This window comes from Plodia interpunctella, chromosome 12 (genome assembly GCF_027563975.2).
Source record: "Plodia interpunctella isolate USDA-ARS_2022_Savannah chromosome 12, ilPloInte3.2, whole genome shotgun sequence".
NCBI lineage: Eukaryota > Metazoa > Arthropoda > Insecta > Lepidoptera > Pyralidae > Plodia > Plodia interpunctella.
Window position 1 is genome coordinate 8648593 of NC_071305.1, and position 22835 is coordinate 8671427.

Here is a 22835-nt window from a genome sequence, read left to right on the forward strand (position 1 = left end):
CCGCGCGCTAATTGTTCGCGACTGCGCGAGGAGATATCACGTCGCCGCCCTCGCGAGCGACACGAGCCGCCTGCTCCTACATCCCCATAATCGATGTAAAATCTTTATAGGAATACTGCGTCCCGTTCCGACAAGGGAGCGAAACGGAGGAGGCGGAGCTTAGAACGACCGCTGTGGAACCCCTGATTGCTGATTGGTCCGTTGTCTCGTTGGGGCTTATACGCTTCGGGCCAGATACGGTTTTCTTTGTTTTATTGTCCCCATGGCTCCGCGTCGATCTTGCGCTTAAAGTTTATGCATTGCACCATGTTTTGTTTCACAAAACACAAATCATGTATGAAGTTCTTGAGGTAGAAAGTCGAACAGAGATGAGTGGATGTTTGTTATGTGTTTCCCCGTCACGCGATGTGCTAGGTTTCAGCTTGAATTGACAAGCCAGTGAGGTTTTGTAATTGTTCTTGTTCGAGCCAGCAAGTGTAAATAGAAAATGTACTTAAGTGCTTAGAAAAACTATTTAAGCTATTTATTTTTATTTTAGTATTATGAATAACTGACATGGCAACTGGCAACTTCTTATAACCAATTTTTATAGTAAATTAAGTTAGTTTTGACGTGAAAATAATAAACGATAGAAACAATATCCACTACTCTACTATTTACTTAATTAAGTCAAAGTCAACCAAGTTTAATATCTATTTATTGAGTTTAATAAAGTTATGCAGCTTTATTGAACTCAAGTCTTTGTTTGGGATACTCTACAAGTAAATAGTTTTTAACTATACTCTCTCTTTAACACATTCGGGGATATGAGGCCGCGAAGCTCGGAGTCGGCGTAAAAAGTAAATCTGCTGTGATTTTACAGCTGACGTCACCCCTTCTTGGGATTGCTATTGTTGCCTACAGCTGCCTAGGCTATGTATCCCATAGTTGCCTCGCATGACATCTGCGGGCATGATTCTAGAAGAGCGCGGAAGGCGCGGAAGCATAATCCACAAGATTTGTACTAATTACATTCATGGAATATTTCTAGAAGACAAGGTTGTGTATAGGTAAAATATGAACAGATAATATAGGATATTAGAGAGAGATAACATTAGAGTTAAATTATCAAATTAAATTCAAAAAGATATCAGGAACCAAACTATTTGAATTTTTACTGAAACTGATACAAATACAATCACAATTCTTGGCTCTGTAAATTAGCGAAATCGAACGCCACGTTTAACTGTAAGGTGAGCTTATTGGTGAACTAAGATTAAATATTAACAACTTGGTAGTTTCACCAATCTATAGCCCTTTCCCTTGATTGACGTACAGGAAGGATCACCAATCTATAGCCCTTTCCCTTGATTGACTTTAACAATCTGAGCGGAAGGAGAAGCAGCTGACACGTTTTTTTCCTCACTTCCCGACCAGCACGAATGGTTCTGAAACTGAATACCGATATATGAATATGTTACATACTTTAGTTTTAGCACAACTACCCACATTTGTTAATTGACGTCTTTGGAGAAAAGGCTGTGGTGAAGTTTGTTGCACTGCTTTTTCTTCACTTGCTCTTGAAAGTTGGTAGTAGACTAACGCTGTTATTCATAAAAAGAACTAATTTAATGTTTTGTCTCGTTCTGTAAATTTCAAATATTTGTACAGTATGATAGTGACAAAAATACTTTAGCTTGAAATTTACTTAACTTTATAATGAATAACGTTGTTAATTTTTAGTAAATTTTTGACGTCAATTAGTGATGTAAATTATATTATTCTAAGTTGAATAAATAATTTTGAATTTGAATTACTTATGCTATCTTCTCCTAAAAATAACATTTATTACAATGAAATATTAATCTTTGATCTTGCACTGAATAGAAGTGAGGACCGGTAAACCTACACTGCTAATGATATTCACGACCACTGCGCCACAGGGTTGCGGCAAAGGGTGCTTTTGCGTTTTATCATATCGTGCATCCAACTGCATTTCAAATTATCCAGTGTCCTCTATTCGGTTGAGATAGGGGCGCATTTGCAAAAATTTGGGGCTGGTCGATGCTTCTGTGATTGCTGATAAAATCTTGAATATTGCACTTGTTCTACATATTATTCAAATTTTCGAACTAGATCTTGATTTTATTTTATTGAAAATTGTAATTGATATCACGATGACAGTTGGTAACGTTCATTGTAAACTGAATATGAATTTAGATTTAGCTTGATTTGTGGGTAGTTTACTAAATAAGTTTTATAATAATCCTATTTATTCTGTCAATCCTTTCTTGTTCCTGTTTGTATTCTCGATCTGTCTGCGTAAAAAAATCCGTTAATGATTTGAGGACCTACCTGCCTGACATCTAATTTCTTTGGGAATGCTGTTGTTGTCATCAGCTATCAAGACCTTATTATTCTAAACTTAATTAAAATCTGTCTAGCTTGGTTAAGCCGTGAAAGCTTGACAGACAGATAGATTTTCGCATTTATACTTAAACTATATAAATATACTTAAGTATGGATGGAAAGGCTCGTAAGGATGTAAACAAGCATTTTAACTTTGATTCGTAGAGAAAGCAGTACTTCCTGAAGAGTTACGTCACACACACATTGTACATTCACATTATACATTCTAAACTCCATCCGCCAACACCCAATTAGCTGTAGGAGGTAGCGAAAACAGAATTCGTCTTAGAGACTCGCTACGAAAGTTTTAGTAAGTGGGGAGTGAAATGTTTAGTGTTGGGATGCAAATGACTCGAGACTTTAGGCTCGTAACATTGTGAGCTCGATTTAAGAGCCGTCTCATAAGTCATGGCCGAGCGGGGATACGCGGATGTCGCTATGGATCTCGTACAAATTGTTTGGTATTTTATGGTCTTTTAATATCGCGTTTATTGTTTACCTATTTTATCATAAATAAAATTACATGTTTCGATTAATAAAACAGAATAGATAATTGGACAATAATTTTTGATAAAATGTGCCTTATTTAGAAAGAAAATTGCCGATTAACTGATGACATAATTCGGAAAATTCACAAGTTGTTTCATTTTTGAACGTAGTATATAGTTTTTGTAAGTCACAATACGTACAGAGATGTCACAATTGGGTGAACAATATATTGTATAAAGGTATTTAAATAACCAAACGCACTATTTAAATTTTACTATAATCGACCAGTTTTATTAATTACGCGATTTATTACTTTTTTGACGACCTCGGTGGCGCTGTGGTAAAGTAGCTTGCCACTGAACCGAGAGGTGCCGGGTTCGATCCCCGGTCGGGTCATGATGGAAAATGATCTTTTCTGATTTGTCTTGGATGTTTATTTATGTAGGTATTTGTCATAAAATATAGTAGGTATTGTTGAGTAAGTATCCCATAACACAACTGTGTGTGATTTGTCCCATATCACTTCTTGTCGAGTCGGAATGGCGATGTCGAGACTTTACATTATTTAGGCCTCAAAGGCTCGAGCCATTTGCAACACTAGGACTGTCTTGCAACTTCAGTGTAGTTTTAATTGATTCTTCGCTACTTGAAGTAAGACTTTGGGAGTTGTACTCATACGAGCAGAGAAAATTAACATAACTTTCTTAAGATTTAAGTTTTTAAATTTGTGAATTGATAAGTGAATGTAATCGTGAAGAAAACTGCACTCTAAACGATGAATTATCAGCTATGGGAAATAATAAACCACTACATGAATATTGTCAAGAAAGCCGTTGTGTGTTTCATTCCACGAAATGTCCACGGTCCGCAGTAATGGGGAGTAAGTCTATAAGAAGAAATTTATGGCTATATCATTGTATATAACAGTGGATTTTGAACAATTTATCAAAATGAGTCGTTGCAATTATTCCACACACGAAGTTTTAATGCTTCAAGTTGTCCGTGGCTCGGTTGAAAACTTCATATATTTTACATAGAATTTATATTTGCAACTAGTACTTGTGTGACATTATGTAGCAAAGTATATAATGTAAGTATATTCTGTTTTTGTGTTTGTTTGTATCGCAAATGTATGAGTTTCCTAAATAGGTAAGTACTTTTTCAACGCGTTATTTAAGTAATTATGATTAAACTAGCTACGGGGCTCCGCTCCTGTGGGAATTTCGGGATAAAAAGTACCCTATGTGTTAATTCAGATTATATTCTACCCGTGTACTACATTTTATAACAATCCGTCTAGTAGATTTTGCGTGAATGAGTAACAAACATACAGACATACATCCACACAAACTTTCGCGTGTATAATATTAATATAGTATTTAAATTAAAGTAGGTACTCATGCTTACTCAAAGAAAAGACTTGTTTTTTTAATGAATAAACTCAATAACTAGTGGACCGAAATTAATGAAATTGGGCATAAAGATAGACGAAACATTCAGTTGCCGGGACTGGCCGCTAGTATTATATAGGTATTATATATACATATATCGTTTAATTAATAAAAACTGCTAGCTAGATGATGTTACGTCAAAATTAAAGAACTCAAAATATTATTTAATACATGTAAATTAATTTAAATTGATTGACTTGTTCGTTTTAACAGCGTACGAATTCTATGGTGAAAATAGACCTTTATTCGCAAACTCAACAGTCTTATTAAGACCAAAATCACAGGACACAGACCAGCCACTGCTGTTGGTCAACCAAAGCTAGTACATCACTGTTAATAAGCTTCTAGTCTCCATGCACATCAAAACCACGGGTGTAGTGTAGTGCCTGACGTGATTACTGCAGAGTGCATTAGCTGCAGGTGGATTGTAATCTGCATTGGCAATGAGCATATTTCGTGTAAGACCTTTATCAGATACTAGATGTTGCCCGTGGCTTCGCTTCCGTGGTAATTTTGAGATAAAATTTAACCTATAGCAATTTTGGATAATGTACCTTTCTAATGGTGAAAGAATTTTTGAAATCGGTTCGGTTTTTTCGGAGATTACCCGCCCCAAACATAGAAACTTACAAACGCTTACCTCTTTGTCGGTTCATAATTGGGTTACGCGAAATATTTTCTAAGTTCGGCGCAAACGCATCTACAAGTTGGGTCCGAGTTTTTGGGAAGAACTCGGGACAATATTGAGTGTAACAATGACAATGTAACGATTGGAAGTAAAAATAGCATAAATATAACTCCCTAAAATATTTTCTATAACAGCGAAAAAAATGTGTAAAACAGAGATGCTTATAATGATGATGAAATGATAAAATATAAATGTTAGTAAAAATGTATAGTAGCTCGTCATGATTACTTCTCCTTCCCTATGTCTTTCTCCGTACTTCTAATATGTAAGTGAAAATAAATGTAATGAAAAAAAGTCAATAAAAGTAGAATAAAAAAAGAGAAGCCGCGACCCTGCCAGGATTCGAACCTGGAATCTTCTGATCCGTAGTCAGACGCGTTATCCGTTGCGCCACAGGGCCGATGTATGCATTTGTTGAAATTAAGTATTTGAATACAATTGATACTATATAATATTAAATAACAATAAAATAGTCGTAGAGAATAATTTAGTAGAGAAGAATATAAAGAATATAAACAGTTTCTTTAACAAGTAACAATAAATATATATAAACATTTTTTAAAAATCTTTGCTTTCTATCTTATCTTTTCAAACTAATAGTTTTTTTTTTATATTTTAATATTTACTGATTAGGATACAAAATAGTTCCTAGGTATATAGAATTCTACTCTTACTTGTAGGATTCAACATATTACTGCACTGGGTCTAATTCAAAACTGTAGTATAAAAAGCTAGTTTAAATTTTTCTACAACAAAACACGCCTCCAAATTGGATTTCTTATTGAAAAAAATATACAAGAAGTGGCCGGAGAAATAAGGCCGGAAGCTGGCCACAGGAAGCATGGACGGGTGAAGGATGCGGAAATACTCGCCACGTCAACTTTACGCGGCTCTGATTGGTTGTGAAACTAGCCGTCAAATAAGATTCGAGATTTGAACCGCAAAAACTTGTGAGCTTTTGAAGTCGGTTGTTGAGGTCAAAAATTTGATATTAAAATGAGGGTCATGTTTATTTTTGGAATTTTGTGGGAATAAATAACTATACAATATTATAAATGCGAAAGTAAGTTTGTTTGTTACCTCTTCACGCTCTATATACTCAACCAATCTTCTTACTCAACCAATGTTCTTGAAATTTTGCATACGTATTTACAAGAATTATTCCCAAACATTTTTTATACAGAATATATAATAAAGTCATATGGTCTGGTTTAGGCACAAAGATACTTTTGTACTTATTTGTGTGTGAAAATATAAAAATACAATGAATCATGAAACGCACCTGCGTTTAAACCTTTATAATGACTGATCAATTTTTAAAATTAATTTAACCTTTCAATTGGGACGAAGTCCTACTTTTTAATAGGGCATTTCACACTATACTGAAAGGGAAGTATTATAATACTGTGTGTGACATTGTAAAAAGTAAAATGTATATAGTTTAATGTCACTTCAATAATCTGGTCAATTACTAAATAAAACGAAACACAAATAAATTAGTTCGGTAAAATGTTTTTGATTTTTGACATTTAAAAGAAATCTGATTTGACTTATAGTGAAATGATCTATTATATGTCGAGTTGATTGTCATAACATCAACAATAACCGTCAAAATCAAACAAATATGGCCACGTGTCTCCAATGAGCAGTGAAAGCTGTATAATTTGTCTATTATAGGGTTGCAGAGATCTATCGATGGAAGGGGCGGAGGGGGCGTTACTGGCACATGCTATGAACAAATGTTGCAAATTGTACTGATGTTAGAGTAAGCACGTTTGGACCGAGACTTTTGTACTAAAAATCCAAAAATTAATGTAAAGGAAATTCTTAGTAAACAGTCCTCTATAACCGAGAAAGAAACCGGATATGCTGTGGTGAAGTTTCAATTAGTAGATTAAACATCAAAATCGTAAATGAAATTATTTTCATTGCTGATAGTTACCCCGTTCATTTTTCATTCCAACTGCTAAAAAATTAACATAATTAGGTATATAAATAAGCATTCTAATATTCATAAATACAAGCGCTTGTTTGTTCTGGTCAATTAAGATACTAGCCACTTAAAAGAAGAAGATTTTACTTTTTCGTTTTTTTTAAAAGATGTTTTTCCCAATGGAAAATTGTTTCTTAGCGGTGAAATACATAATGAAAATATTTGGCTCGATGGGGATGAAAATATTTGACCTGTGTTTCAGTTGGTCAGAGTAAAAATTCTGCATCTGCCAATCACGCTACCGTTTTTTTACAAAAATAGTTGAACAGATTCTTAGATCAAAACTGAATCGTAAACCAACGTTGTCGTCGTCGAAACAACAACAAGTTGGACTATTGTATATGTAACCACAATCCCATTTTTTCATAGAATAGGTATTTTTTGATAGAACCTAAACTAAAAAAAAACTACTTTTTCTTATTAAAAGACATCTAAACCCCGGGAGCTACACAGGTGGGGGTGTCAGACGCGAGAGGGGTGAGGCAAGGGGTGCCGCAGGAGGGGTAATTGCTCGAGATGATGTTTAATAAGTTTTTAATGGCAGCGAGACGGCCCGCCGTTTATCCGAGCCGAATACAGGGTGTTTAGAATACCAGAAGGGGGTGGGCGTCCGGACTTAGGTTCGCTGGACATCAGACCCCACAAGGGAGCTTTTCACACAAATCGTTGAAAAAAAAAACACAGCGAAATTGAATCCTGTAAGGCACAGCCTTTACCCGTGCCCGTAACGTGTCGTAACGTGTCCGTAATTTCCTTGCAAGCATTAGTGTCTACGTTAGGACTTGGGACGCGTGCTATATGATCGACCATGCGCCATGAATTTGTATGACACTTTGTTTTATGGTGTGAGTGGCAAATGTAATCAACCCTACTGGTACTACTGGACTTCGTCGTTTTACCTAAAAACTTTTCATAATAAAAAATCTACGTCATTACAACCGCATAGCCATAAGGCGCCATTTGACACAGCATTTACTACGTGTTACAGTTTGACAAAGTATCTGGTCCGGTGATCAAAATAGGAAGTCATTCTTGTCAAATTTGTTGCACCCATGCTATTCTCAACCTTGACGTTGGTAAAATCATAGTTTTGGCGAAAGGTGAATCAATAGCACAAGAAAAGAAGACGTTATCGCCGAGCCGGATTACCTTTCTAACCCGTACTTATTCTGTGACACCGGTTCCCAGGTTCCCAGTTCACACAGGCTGTATGGTGGGTAACGCGCAATTTTACATCAATTTCGCATTTCGGCTCTGTAGTGGCGTAATTGTGTTTTAATCGGATCCTGGATATGTCTTGATTGCATCGTTATGAATTCGGCAGCATTAAAGTTTTATATTGATTAGTTATTGCCGAGAAAGACATAGGTATATATCACAACAACATGCGGACCTTGAGCTCTGACCGTCAACTCAACGCTCAATTAATAAGAAATCGGGAAAATGATTAAGTAGAGAGAGAGTCTAAATTGTGATATAAACGATATAGGAAAGTATATTATATAAAGTTTACTGCATACACGGATATATATGATAAATAATATGGCGGGAGTGAAACTGCAATTTTTCCGTAAACCTTTATTTATTTCTCTAAACGTAAATTATACGTATTTTATAACAATTTAATGACATGTGATTTCATATTTACTTATCAGGTCAAGCGAGTCGTGTATTTAGGACCCGAATTATCCCGGCTACCTGCCCCAAGCGACCCCTGAAAGGGTTCGCTTGCCCCGTAGGGTAAACACTCGCAGGAGAATAAAATTGGTAAGCATCTATATGAGGCTGTAAAGTATAATTTTGTATTTATAGAAATTATACTGTAAAAATGGAGAATATATTCACAGTATTTAGGTGATTGCTGTTTAAAAAGTTTATCATAGATTTAGTTTAGAAATTCGTCGACCTGAGTATGACAAAAACCGTTTTCTGTGTGACACACGCAACGCACTATGATTCTAGTGCGTCCCAATGAAAGGGATAAATTATTCCATTCACAATCACATCCTTTTTACAACAATAAAAATTACAACCGACTATTATGCTAATTGTGGTTTTGTTTTGTTATTTGCAAAATAGGCGTGAAACCCACTCGAGATGAATACATTTGTCAATTGTTTGCAAAAATATTGTGACAGTAAAATTTTAGGTTACCCCGCTGTCAAAATTGGCACCTATTTTGGCGCGCTCGCTTGATTCCCGCCCACTGTTAATTTGAAATTAGAACGGTAAACTTTTTTATTGCAGCCACGTGGCTAGGACTTGGCACGCTGCCATGCATTGTGCCGAAGTGCCATGTACTTTTTGTCGTAACAATAAAAATAAAAATAGAGGACAATATAGTAGAGCTTTTTTCTGTTTTGATTTACGTCAATTTTTGTACACCGTTTATTATATATATATGTATAGGATAAAAAAACAAGTGATATCTAGATCAAATTCTGTCAGTAAATAAATAAATATTCTTGTATTTTATTGAATATGTATTTCGATTTCGTGTAAATAGATCCAACCACGGAAATAATATCAACAGTAAAAATAAGAAAGTAGGTATCAACCACAAACGAAACCTCAAATAAAGAAAATAACCAAAAAAAATCTAGACGTTACTGGCTGGAAAATTCCTAAATATTTTTTCCTCTGTTTGAAATTATTTTTTCATGGCAAAATGGCTGGCAGCCAGTACGCGATGCGATGTCAAACGAACGCAAGGCAGTCTTAAAAGCTCACCAATTAGGGGCTAAAAGCACCTTCGAGCTTGCTTGGTGGTTGCGGGTTCGGCTCCCTCATCAATTTTGTACAGGCCTCTCTGCTAAGTTAAAAACTTTACCTTCAGTACTTTGCGACTGAGCTCCCTATGAGACGTAGGGTTCCGTATTATTTATTTAGTAAATGGTTCGCAAAAGGCAATGTTTATTTATTAATGTTACCATTTAACTCTTCCATTTGGGGTTTCAATGTTCAGATAATATTAATCAAGCGTTTGATATTAATTTGGCTATATATAACTCGTGTCTATTTTAATTTGCAAATGAAAGCAGTCATTTAAGTTTTATTTCACTAGTTTTAGATGACTTAGGTACCTACGTCCTTTTTGTATAGATAGATGAAATGTCTACTTCGTAACAAATAATGACGTGTATGCATGCGGAGACTGCAATTATAGGAATGACTTCAATCATTTGGAAGTAACATTTTTATGAAATAACAAATATGATTTATTTATGAAATAACAAATACTTCGGTACAATTTATCTTCTCTAAGTTGGACACCGTAAGAAGTAGTTTATTGACTTTTTGTGATAATTATAAGTATTTTGTTTTTGTTTTTATTACGAACGGAACCCTCAAAGACTTTAGTCACATATATGTATATCCGAAGCCTGCTCGCTTTCGACCCACTAATTAAGAGTAGCCACAGATTTCTGCGAAACACGAAACTCCAAGGGATCTCATGAGATTACGACGAGATTCACTTGTGGACTAAAAATTCAACATTTTTACCCATTTTTTTGTTGTAAATTTTATTTCAATTCAATAGAAATATTAAGTAACATTAAGTCTAAGTAATATTAAGTAACAAACATACTATAATGATTTACAAAACTATCAATGTAGACCTGATTATTATTTGTTTTGTAAATTGAGTTCGTGAGAATAAGATAACTTTCATATTTTTGAGTTAGTGAGATTAGGACAATTTTCATTATATTCAAATTAATAAAGTAATAGTTATTTATCAATAGTTACCATTCTAAGATGAAGATTTCTCTTATAACATTTGACATTCTGGAATATATGAAATATGATAACGAATTTTCTATTTTTAAAAATCCTTTCAGTGCACCCATTCGTTTTTTATACATGCGATGTAAGTAGCGTGGTAAAACTCCAACGTCGCTGGGGCGTAATGAACGGGAAAATATTTTTTCTTTTTCGCTTGCTATGTTGGCAACACTTAGCGATATTTATGCTGTTATACATGCTCTGTTGAACGGTTAGGTACACTCTGTTGCAAATGGGACGATGTTTTAGCAAATTCACACGTTTCTCTTTATAAGTATGATTTTAAAAAAAGGTAAATCGACTTCATTATTTCTAACACTAAAAACCGGGAATAAAATCAATGAGCATACATTTTTGCAGTACAACCGAAGTTGAGGTGTAAATGTAAATAGTTGGTTGAAGATAAATTTGTTTTTGTTTGGTATGTTATCACAAGTAGTAATTTTAATATATAATATTATTTAGCATATATTTTCTAGAAATGTTGGTTATTAGTACGTGTCAACTCAACATGTGCAAAATATAATAACACAAGTCTCGAACTTACTTTGGGGCTAGCTCGATCTGTGTGATCTATCCTAATATATTTATTTATATTGAAAAAGCTTTTTTAACTAATATTATTACTATTTATTTCTCTTATCTCTAATTTTTACAAAAAGAAAAATCCATTAGCTCCCAAACATCACCGCAACATCTTCCACGTCTCAAAGAGGCTTAAAACAAAAACATGGCGAATCTGAGAGCCGCAAGCAAGCCTTAAAAACTTTCCGACATGAAAGTTTAAAAGTGATCCAAGGGGGGCGGTTGCTAGGCAACCAACTCCCCGCCCGCCCTACGACGAACCTCGCAGAGAAATTCATTGTTTTTAACACATGGAACTGGCATATAACAGACGAACATAACTAGAAATAAAACTAAATTTAAGGCTGCCAAAACGTATTTGCTTTTTAAAATATTCTAATACTGGTCAAAAATAAAAATTTAAATTAAGAAATAGTATAAGTTAATTTCTATTTGTATGATATTACATTAAGTTCACGTTGATTCGATATATATATTTTCCAAAATCATGATTATTATATATATTTATTCTTAATTTACTAATCACCCATATGCTGTGCAGTATCCGACGTAATATTTTTAGTTTTACACTAAATTATTATAAGTCTCTAATTTCACTTTAATAATAACTGCCTATGTTGAGAAAATATCTGAAGAAAACAAAATGTCTTTTGACCTTTGATTTAATAAAAATACATTTTCTAGATTAATTTTAGATTTGTTTTTTGTGTAAATCTTTTGATCATGAGTTATTTATTAGGCACTTAAGTATTTTATGCTTGCTTCTTCAATATATATGTTGTAGGCTGTCGTTACACTTTCAGTATCATTTACTTATTCATCCAACATTTAGGGTAACCTGGTACTTTTACTTGTTGATTTTAAAAGTTTACTACTTATTTCTTTAAGATGTAAAATATTCCTACACCCTTTTGTAACAATGAGGGACCGACAAAAGACGCAAGCCCGAACAAAATTATTTTAAAAAAATTGAGCTATTTGAGTTTTCAAATTAATTTACACTCAAGATAATATGTAATATAATTCGTCTAAGTATAAGTACAGTTCATATTGTAACTTGAAAGATTATTTGGGCCACACAAAATATTAAACACTCTTAATTTTATGTAACTGTTGATTTTTGATTCTTTGAGGATGAGGCATGAGCGATTAAGTTTCTAGGACCATTTTTATAGTTTTACGATTTAATTACCTAATTGTAGCCTTCTAATATCAGAGTACCAATATAATATTAGACTTTTAATTTCTTACATCATAAAATCATCGTAACACATTCAGAACAGTCCCTCTTATTAGTCAAATCTTTCTCTCATAAGGTTGTGACTAAATTTTCATCTGTCGTCACAATTTCCATATTACAAAGTTTCAACTCCACATAACCTTTCGTCTTTAACATTTAAGTCGTTAAACCGTAAAACTATCAAAGTGGTACAAAGTGGAACTGGGAACTTAATCTCTCAACACTAACAGCCATTTGTGGAACAAAAGGAACTCTTCAAGGCAAACGCAATTAAAATGCAAATGTAAGAAAACGACCATTACGGAGAATCCCGACACACGCAATATCGATCATACAATCCCCTACGCTTACATACACCCATCTCTTTTTAACCCACCCACAGATCTCTATAAACATAAACAGTTTATATCTAAAAAGTCTTAAACCCAGCCTTCAACATTCTAGAATATACTCTATCATCAAGACGCTAAAGTTGGTTTTTGAGCTAATAAGGTTGTAAGGAGATAAGGTTGTGGCGTAGTATGAACAGGTTGTTGTGCCAGCAAATTCTGTTCCTATGTTTAAAGGAATAAAGATCTATTTCAGATTCGAGTTAAGAGAAAATGAGTCGTATAGGGAAATTTCAAAGGTCATTATCGGGGAATGGAGTTATGCAGCTAAGGAAATATATATGTATACATGTTTCAGCGGTGGAGGGTTGTAAACAGACGAATTCGGGTTTCTGGCAACTTGCGGAGATAATAAGAATGTAGATAAATACGCAAACTGCTGTTCCATTTTGATATAGAAGAAAATTCAACGAAACGGTAGAGAGATAAAAAGTGTTCAAGCAAGAAATGTATTCTCGAAGATGGTTAATGCCACCTGCATCAGTCGTTAAATCTTAGCCGTATGACTTCAAAATGTTTATACAAATACCTTTAAAGTGCATACCGGATTTCACCATAGACAAAGCCTGAAATATATCCAGGAATACATTCAGATGGGAGATTATGTTGAAGTAAATCAATACAACAAATATCAATTTGTAAATATTTCTGATTCTTCTTTGAGTGTTAATTGCTAACACAGGTGTCAGATATTATTCAAGTCGCCTAAAGCCATTTAACATGACTTTACGACTACTTATCAAGTAAACTTAATCTAGTGAACTTGAACTGTCTACTAGCGTGCAGGTTTCCTCACGATGTTTTCCTTCACCGGAATCAAGTAGATAGAACTATCTAGGCATACTAAGCGTAACTATTATCTGATTAATAATTACGCTTGTTTTATCTCGTCAATGTTAAATAATGAAATGAGAGACGGCACAATAAAATATATTCCAAGACTGCAAATGTTTTATACGTCATAATTAATCAATAACAATAACTATACAGTGTACAGAATTTACACTGTGTTCGATATACGATTCTGTACACTAACTGGAGTTGTAGAAGATTTGACATTGTGATCATAATTGTTCGTCAAAAAATATTTCTCTGACTCCACTTTGATCTATGTGGGAAATTTATTATAAATGTTAAAAAGAATTTTTAAAATACGTAGAAAATTGACCAATTTTTACAAAACCACGAATCGGATTTTGATATCATATCACTAAACGATTCTGCGAAATTTTGATTAGCATGAGGCGTGTGGTTCTCGTCCTGGGATAGCCCTAGGTTGGACCATTGTACATAAACATTAGTAAAAACTATTCTTATTATACTTTTACAAATTATGTTTTTGTGCAATACATAAATTTAAATTTGGCTTAAATAAATTAAAACTTTTAAAATAATAAACTTTTTCATTGCGTGCCGTGTGTAGACTTATTTAAATCTGTATTTTTTTTACTTTCAAATAAGTATTATAAAACAAGAAAAACTTAATTTTGGGGCTAAAAAAGGTTGTATTATGTTTTAACTTTGACAGTATAAAAATGCATCGATATGCAAAAAGTGAAGCGTCCAAATCGAATTTGCATTTATTTACATTTGAAGTAATTCTGTACTTTTTTCTTCTCATATAAAATGTTTTTAAATTATAATGGAAATTTTTCACATTCAGTTTACCAGTACAAAAGAATGTCGAAAATATGTGTTCTGTATTTTTTCATCAGCAGCTTCAATAAAGTTCTTATATCTGCGTATAAGAAGGTAATTGGCTGCCATACAATTTAGAGCAATTTCTATGATCTAAATTTCTATAATCTAAAAGAAAATTAGAATCTAGTATAAATACTGTATTTGTTTATTAGTTCAATGTCGACCATCGATACTATCTGAAAATGATGCTTGAAAAATACTTTTTGAAAATACTAGGTATTTTCAGGAAGGCTATCACAAGTCTGAGTATCTCTCTCTTCCTCGCATATTCCCAGTTGCGATCGGGGCTGCGATGCCACGAAGCTCGGTGTAAAAAATAATCGGAAATTTTGAGATTAACTGTAATTTTAGCTGCCTGCCGTCGACCCTCCTTGGGAATGCTATCGTGTCCTATGAACTGCCTAAGGCTATGTGTCCCTTAGTCGCCTCTTACGACATCCATATGGAGTGGTCCTATTCTAGAGCAAAACACATTCGTTCTGAATATTAACTAAAAGATGTTAAAACTGCAAACTAAACCGTTCAAAAAGACCAGTAACGCCATCTTACGAAGGGTGACCTAAAACTGCCGTTCTGGCAAGACTAATAGACATGCGCTGAAAAATATATTTCCAGTATATGATTGTCAACCTTACGACGTCTATGATAAAAACCAAAGTTCCCTGAAGCATTTGCGTCTGCGCCGTACCTGTAACATTGATTTATTTTGTGTTGTCAACAATGTCAGACGCGCGTCATGTTTTGTGTTTTTTTACTGAAATTAACAAATAATAGAGTGATGCGGTAGAAATGAAACTTGAAGGTAAGATTGGTTATTTTTGCGAGTGTTAGATTTTGCTTTAGTAAGAATTTTGGGAGACGTCGTAGAATTTGAGATTTGAAACCATGAAATATAGATAGTAATGGAGGGAACAGCTGAGCGCGAATTATTTCCTAAATCCAAAGATAACCTCTAAAGATTTTCAATTAGATAAAGCATTGATGATTTAGTGAATTAATCTCAAAGAGGGTTGACTTCAGTCAGGCCGTAAACCACAGGTGATTCTTCAAAATTGTATAATTAATTTCCTAATTAAATTTCTTAAATAAATCCCATCATTAGGAGGTAATTTGAAAACATATCTTTCGGTATATATTAATCTATTTCTTTTGAATTTGTTCTCTCATCTCCTGTCTCGGATTCAGGTCAAGAATTGATGGAGCCATAGATATTACGTGCACGTGTATATAACACGGCCAGTGTGTCATAATCTCATATTGTACACATGCACAGCACACGCTTACGCATAAATCCTACGTACTGTTGAAATGTACCGCCGTCTGTAAATAAATAAATATATTACGACAAATCACACAGATTGAGCTAGCCCCAAGGTAAGTTCTAGACTTGTGTTATGGGATACCATATTTTATAACATATACATGTATAGATAAACATCCAAAACCGGGGCCAATCAGAAAAATATTATTTTCCATCATGACCCGACCGGGGATCGAACCCGGGACCTATCGGCTCAGAGGCAAGCACTTTACCACTGTCTGTAGCAGCTTTTATTATATTGCTGGATTTATCCCATCCACCAGGATCGGTCCTGTCATTAGCTACGTATTTGTATTGTTTATCTATCACTTTATTTTATCTGTATCGTAGATCAACAAAAAAGAAAAAAAAAACCCCGGCTCAGTAGCAATAGATTTATGCAATTGAATAAATAAATAAAAACCTTGCCGGTTTACGCAAGACGTACTTTAAAACCTTTAAAACATTAGTCACTAATTCCTAAAACCTTAAATGTAACCAAAGCTGGTGAGTGATAAAGGAATTCGCGACCCTTGGCTCCATTGTGATCGCGGGGGATTAGGGTGTTATAGACGATAATACGTGGGCACAGGCCCCGCTGCCTGCTTGGGGTCCGGTGCCTTTGATTCAAGGGTGACATACGGCTGTGTTGGACAGACATAATAATATGTGCATAAATCTGCTCTTCGATCTTTTCGATGTTAAGCTCAATACATTACTGTTCTAATATCACAGATATTCAGTCCAACTAAACCTTAAATTTGTTGATTTAAGTTTAAAGAAGAGATTTTCTTACTTTAGATAATAACTAGCGGTCGGTCCCGGCTTCGTTCGGATAAAACTTTAATAAATTATACACCTAAAACTTCCTCAGGAATCATAATATACTTACAAAATATATTTAAAAAGTTCCATCAAAATCCGTTGCGTAGTTTTAAATATGTAAGCATATATATAGTGAAAGACAGACGCGGGAAGCGACTTTGTTTTCTACAACAATTTTCTTTCTCATCTTTCATAATAATATATTAAATATTAATTCGTTTTCGGCACTGTTTTTGTAATCTTTCATAAACAGCATGCAATAGTAATAAAATGTTTCACATTTTTTTTATTTTTCACATACAAATTTTTTGAAACTATTTATTACGTAATTTAAGTCGTAATGAAATTAAATGATATTCGTTTCAAATCGCTACTAGTTTATAGCTTTAAGAATAACAAACAAGAATCAATATTTAGAAAATTTGATATGAAAAAGTGCCCGTGAATATCTTAATTCTAAATAAATTTTATAATTAAGACATTCACACACATTATAATGTTGTTCGATTGAAAAACACATGTTTTTTTTGAACGCATCGTTCGATAGATTGCTCAGTAAACTGCGTGGACCGTGTGTATCGTCCCGCTTGTGACGGACACCTCGACATATGTACAGCGCACTTGTACTAGCGAATAATTTGTACTCCATTATGCCTTTATTTTATACAGTGCTCTGTAATAAAGTAGGGTCCGATTATAGGACAGTGTCGTCTTTCGCCAAATGTTCGGGGCGGGTCTTAGAGCACACACTATTTTATAATATGTAGAGCGCGGGCAACTATTACCTAAATATTGTCAGAAAAAATAAGGTTATAATCAAGACTTCTCAGCTCAAATAAAATTCATGCTAAAAAGTATTTAGTTGTGTAATTATTTGCTTGCTAAAATAAATAGATTTTGTATACTCAATTACCAATCTACTCTCTTCCCAATCTACTTTCATTCCTTTGTATCACTTCGTAATTCCAACACATACTTTTGTGTCCTCTAAATATTATACCTACATAATTTACCCATTGGCACACATAATAATGTACTCTTAATGTAATATTAGAATTTCTTTAGTTTTCAGTATTCTGAAAATGTACCCAACTCATCTTGTAAAAATATATCATACCAGCAGGTCGCATATATGTTTGCCTGCTTGGTTGTACAAAAAAAAAATAATGGATATGATAATGTTTTAAAATAGTGATTGTGGGCCGGGTCGTGAGGTTCCCTCTATTATGGTTGAGCTACGCGATGGCTGTCCCATGCGTCAACTCGTGAACGGGTGCTGCCAGAGGGAACTGGTCATCTCGTTTCTCATATATTTTCATGTAAGTTAATTGCGAAATGCCAGTAGTTTGTAGCTTGTGAGAAATAACTATAAATATAAAAATTGACGAGAAAAAGTGCCTGTGAAGGTCTAATTTCTGAATAAATGATTTGAATTTGAATTTGAATTTGGATAATGTTTATTGCTCTCCTTGCATTTGTTTAGTTTTGCGCTCTGTAACAGACTAGAAAGCTATTCTAACCTCATGGGGAGTATAAATTATTCATTTTGAGCATTGAATGTTACTTAATAGATTTTTTAAAGGGCGCACCTGTTTCCAGTTTTGTAATTGTTGTGTTGGGTTTACATCGCTTTGATGTCGTACTTTTTAGTTTATTTCATAGTAATTATATTAATATGTGGCTGTGGTATCGGATATTTTTTGAAAATTACTTCTAAGATGAATTAGAAATGTTATTATTATAAGTGCTAGCTTCTAGGACTGTTTGTTCACGTCCTCCGTCAGCCGAATCTGTAAACCGGTACAAATCGAACAGTTGAATCGGGCTATACCTTTATTATTAACGTTTGTCCACAGAACGTATCTTTTCTTGGTTTACTTCTTTAAGTTTTTCTTTACTTCAAGCTTAGGCAAATATGATAGGTTCCATTGTAATGGGACTTGTCCTATTTGCTTACAAAACCTACAAGTTTTGTAAGCTAATCCTATATTTGTATCTTGTAAAAAAACAAAGAGATCCCTACATGGGATAAGTCCGCCGTTGTTCATGTATCTCTCTTGTATTAATTTTGATTAATGTACATAATTATGTGCAATAAAGTTGATATAAACAAACAGACATGAGTTTATGTTATTTACAAATATTTGTCAACATAATGATCAATAAATAATTAAATAAATAATACTTGCTTGAAACTATTCAAAATCTACAAACATTTTAATATTCGGAGAGGGCTAATTTAGAAGTACCAAGCATTTTATTTGTCGTATTTTTGACTTGATGACAACGCCCGGGGCGGTTCTGGTGAAATGAGGTGTGAATATTGTGTCCCCGGGGGGCCCGAGGGGCCTGGCCCCATGGGGTTGGCCCCAGCTGGCCAGCTACCCCTTCAATCCACAATTAGACAGGTATAGAGTTGTCGATCTTGCGTTTTGTTTTGTTGTGATAAATTGATGTCGCGTGCCTGAGATGCGTTTACAACCACTATATTAAATCTTAAAACACATGTATGTATTACTCGGTTTACCATCGGACTTTGAACAAGACAAACATATTTTATAGTTTTCCATTGCATAATATAGTTACAGTTGACTAAATCGAAAACGGTGGCCACTAAATTCTTACAGTGTTTACATATAGGTATAATATTATATTGACGTCGGTGGCGCAGTGGTAAAGTTCTTGCTACTGAACCGAGAGGTCCCGGGTTCGATCCCCGGTCGGGTCATGATGGAAAACGATCTTTTTCTGATTGGCCCGGGTCTTGGATGTTTATCTATATATGTATTTGTTATAAAATATAGTATCGTTGAGTTAGTATCCCATAACACAAGTCTCGAACTTACTTTGGGGCTAGCTCAATATGTGTGGTTTGTCCTCATATATTTATTATTTATTTATTTATAGTAAATAAATTGTAGGTGCAGTTTAATGCGATACATAAAGAGAGCATATTAATTTATACTTAAATAAAATATATTAATAAAAATGTGAGGTGACACTAGTGTGCGAGGACTAATTGCCTTAAAAAATGATACAACTAGAAGTACAATCGCTTTTATCGCTATTACAGTCTCTTCCGGGAAAATAAAGGAGTTTAAAATAAACTATTTAATTAGAGATTAAGCACCTGTTTCACCGCTTGCTTATAAAGTATCTGATAGTCAATATGTAACGTATTGAATAGGTATCTTTAAAAATTGTGTTTCACAAGAGTTGGATACATTTGATTTATCTAGGATTTAGTTTTTTCTCTCAGATTTACAATATTAAAATTTATAAATGTGAAAGTAAGTTTGTTTGTTTGTTACCTATTCACGCTCTATCTATACTCAACCAATCTTCTCGAAATTTTGCATACATGTAATTTGAAGTATGGAAAAGGACACGGGGTACCTTTTATTCCGGAAAATTAACGTGGGCGAAGGCGCGGGCAATAGCTAGTTTATGGTAAAGTGATCCATGTCTAAGAATAAAAATTTATTGTGTACATAAATTGATAAATAAATTATAAGTTGTTCAAATTTCCAGTATGTCTACTCCTAACGTTGGAGCTGGTATATGCCCTCCGCCGCGGCCCGCACCACCCTCACGGGCAGACCCCGGTGGACTCACACCATCACCACTACAAGCCCAGGGGGTCGGACACCCTTACTGCTGACTCTCAACTGTTGCATGATGCCAGGTAACGTCACACCAGATTAGGCCGTAGAACGTAAGCCAGTTACAAAACTCTGACGAATTTTACGGAGATTAGTGTGTGTGGTACCCGCCTTCGAATTACTTTACCTATATATCAGGGTCAGCGTAAAAAATATGCTGAAACTGTTGAAGGTTCGGCTGTGATCTTACCACCAGCTGCCTGCCCAGCGTCAACACTCCTTGGGCATGATATTGTTACTTATTAGTTGCCAAGGCCATAAGTCACTACAAGCCTCTGCAAAATCTCAACTGTTACTTGAATTCACGTAATGTCACGTAGTAGACACAGCATGTCAGCCAGATTCGAAATTCTCGGCGATGAATTTTGATACATATACGGATATTGGCCTTACTGTGCGTGTGTGCGGTCCCCACCCTAGAATAGTACCAGTCCATATCCTTACGTGGATGTTCAAGGTGACTAAGGTATATAAAGTCTTGAGAGGCAACAACAGTTTTTTCCAAATAGTGGTTGATGTCAGGCAAGAAGTAAAATCTGTGATATTTCCTTTGTCGAATGACCAATGAAATGCCACCAATCTGTCAGCAATTTTCTTCGTATTTGAACAATAAAACCACTTGTAACTTTTTCAGACACATAGAAGAGGATTCTAAGGTTCTTACCCCTGAGAAGTTAGCAAGTATGACTCCTGAGGAACTGGAGTTCCACTATTTCTCCGCTCACGACTTTGACAGGAATTCCATGTTAGATGGACTAGAATTATTGAAGGTAAATTGTTTACACTACTGCTAAAAATCTTTGCCTGTTTCCAAGGAGGGCCAGGCAGGCGGCCGTTTAGCGGCTTGTGGTTTTGGTCTCTGTATAGAACTACTTAATTTAATTGCATAGTGAGCTAAAGTTATCACTTAAGATGAAATATGGATTTTTTTCATCTTTTCTTTATTTAGAGTACAAATTGCAGGCAAATTATATTGGACCAGTAACACAGCATTCGCCTTGTCATTGGCCTCATAAAGATGAAGATATCTCTGATTGCAGGCAGTGTACCATACGATCGAGCATGAGACGCCCGATCCTGATGCCATGTCTCCTATAGAACCAGAGGCTAACGATCTTGAGAGTTACATTGGTAAGGATTGTTATTATACAGGATTACTGGTATCAAACGCAAAGTCTCCTAAAGACTACGTGGGTGCATCAAAACTAGCAACTTTTATTCTACAACTTTCGTAATTCGTAGATTTTTCCGTATAAAAAAATACAATCTAATTTGCGATTTTACACATCATAACTCTATGTAATAGCCAAGCAACACGAAACAGTACACAGTATATGTAGCGGAATCGAACATAGACTTAACGTTTTATAGAAACGACATTAAAAGTAAAAAATGTTTTTTTTTTGTTTTCCAGCTCTGGTAGACCGAACCCTCGCATCGGACGACACCGACGGCGATGGGTTCGTCTCCTATGCGGAGTATCGCGCAGCGCGGGCCAATCAGCCAGATCGCTCGGCCAGGGTGGTGGCAGCCACTACATAGGCTTCAGATTTCAGTGACTGGCCTTTAGTCTTCACGTCACGATGTTTTCCTACACCAAAAGCCATTTCCCTATGAAAACTACCGTACTAGATTATGCCGGCTGGGTGAATTTTCGAATATTTTGACCGCCATAATTACTTTCATTCAAATTTTAACAAAGACAATCTATTAACTACCTAATTTATGAATCTGTGTTGGGGGTAGTGTAAAATTTTACTTTGGTGATAAAAAGCTCACACATACAAACTATGTAATGTACACTCCTATAAATGGGCAGATTATGTCGGTTATACACTATCGGCAAACAGTTCGTCGAAATTGGCGGTCTCAATGTATATAGCTGGTTTTTCTCTGCGGTGACGAAAAGCTCGCATACAAACCTCGTAATGTATACGATACCGATAGTGTGCAGATAACGTGATGTTACGTCTACAGCATCTATGTGAATTTGCAAGATTCATTATGAAGGTATACTGACAATACGAATCTCCATACATTCACAGTGGACAGCTAAATGCGAGCACCAGCTAGCATCTTTGCGACTAGAACCTCGGCCCTAAAGAACAGTGGAGTTCTCGATAGTTTGACAGATTAATAGTATGAAATTATGTCGATGGCACTACTGCTTTTATATTCCTTTTGGAATATCAAGGAGTGACAATACTGTTGGATTTAATGATATCGTCAATGAAGACTCAACATGGCCTATGTGTGCAATGTTATGTGAAGTAGTAGTATAAGTGTGTAAATAAATAATGTTGTGTATATACATAGTTACCTATTTCCATTATTTTTT

The 22835-nt window shown here is 34.8% G+C and overlaps 1 protein-coding gene and 1 non-coding gene across 2 annotated transcripts; one reads left to right on the forward strand and one right to left on the reverse strand.

Moving 5' to 3' along the window:
- Positions 1–5343: 5343 nt before the first annotated feature.
- TRNAR-ACG (transfer RNA arginine (anticodon ACG)) lies at positions 5344–5416 on the reverse strand. The gene has a single exon. It is a non-coding gene; the product is annotated as a tRNA-Arg (tRNA).
- Positions 5417–15423: 10007 nt separating this feature from the next.
- LOC128674360 (uncharacterized protein) lies at positions 15424–22810 on the forward strand. The gene is made up of 5 exons (XM_053752854.1): positions 15424–15512; positions 20367–20520; positions 21132–21267; positions 21538–21628; positions 21912–22810. The coding sequence occupies exons 1-5, from the start codon at positions 15500–15502 to the stop codon at positions 22037–22039; spliced, it is 522 nt and encodes a 173-aa protein (XP_053608829.1). The 5' UTR covers positions 15424–15499; the 3' UTR covers positions 22040–22810.
- Positions 22811–22835: the final 25 nt, after the last annotated feature.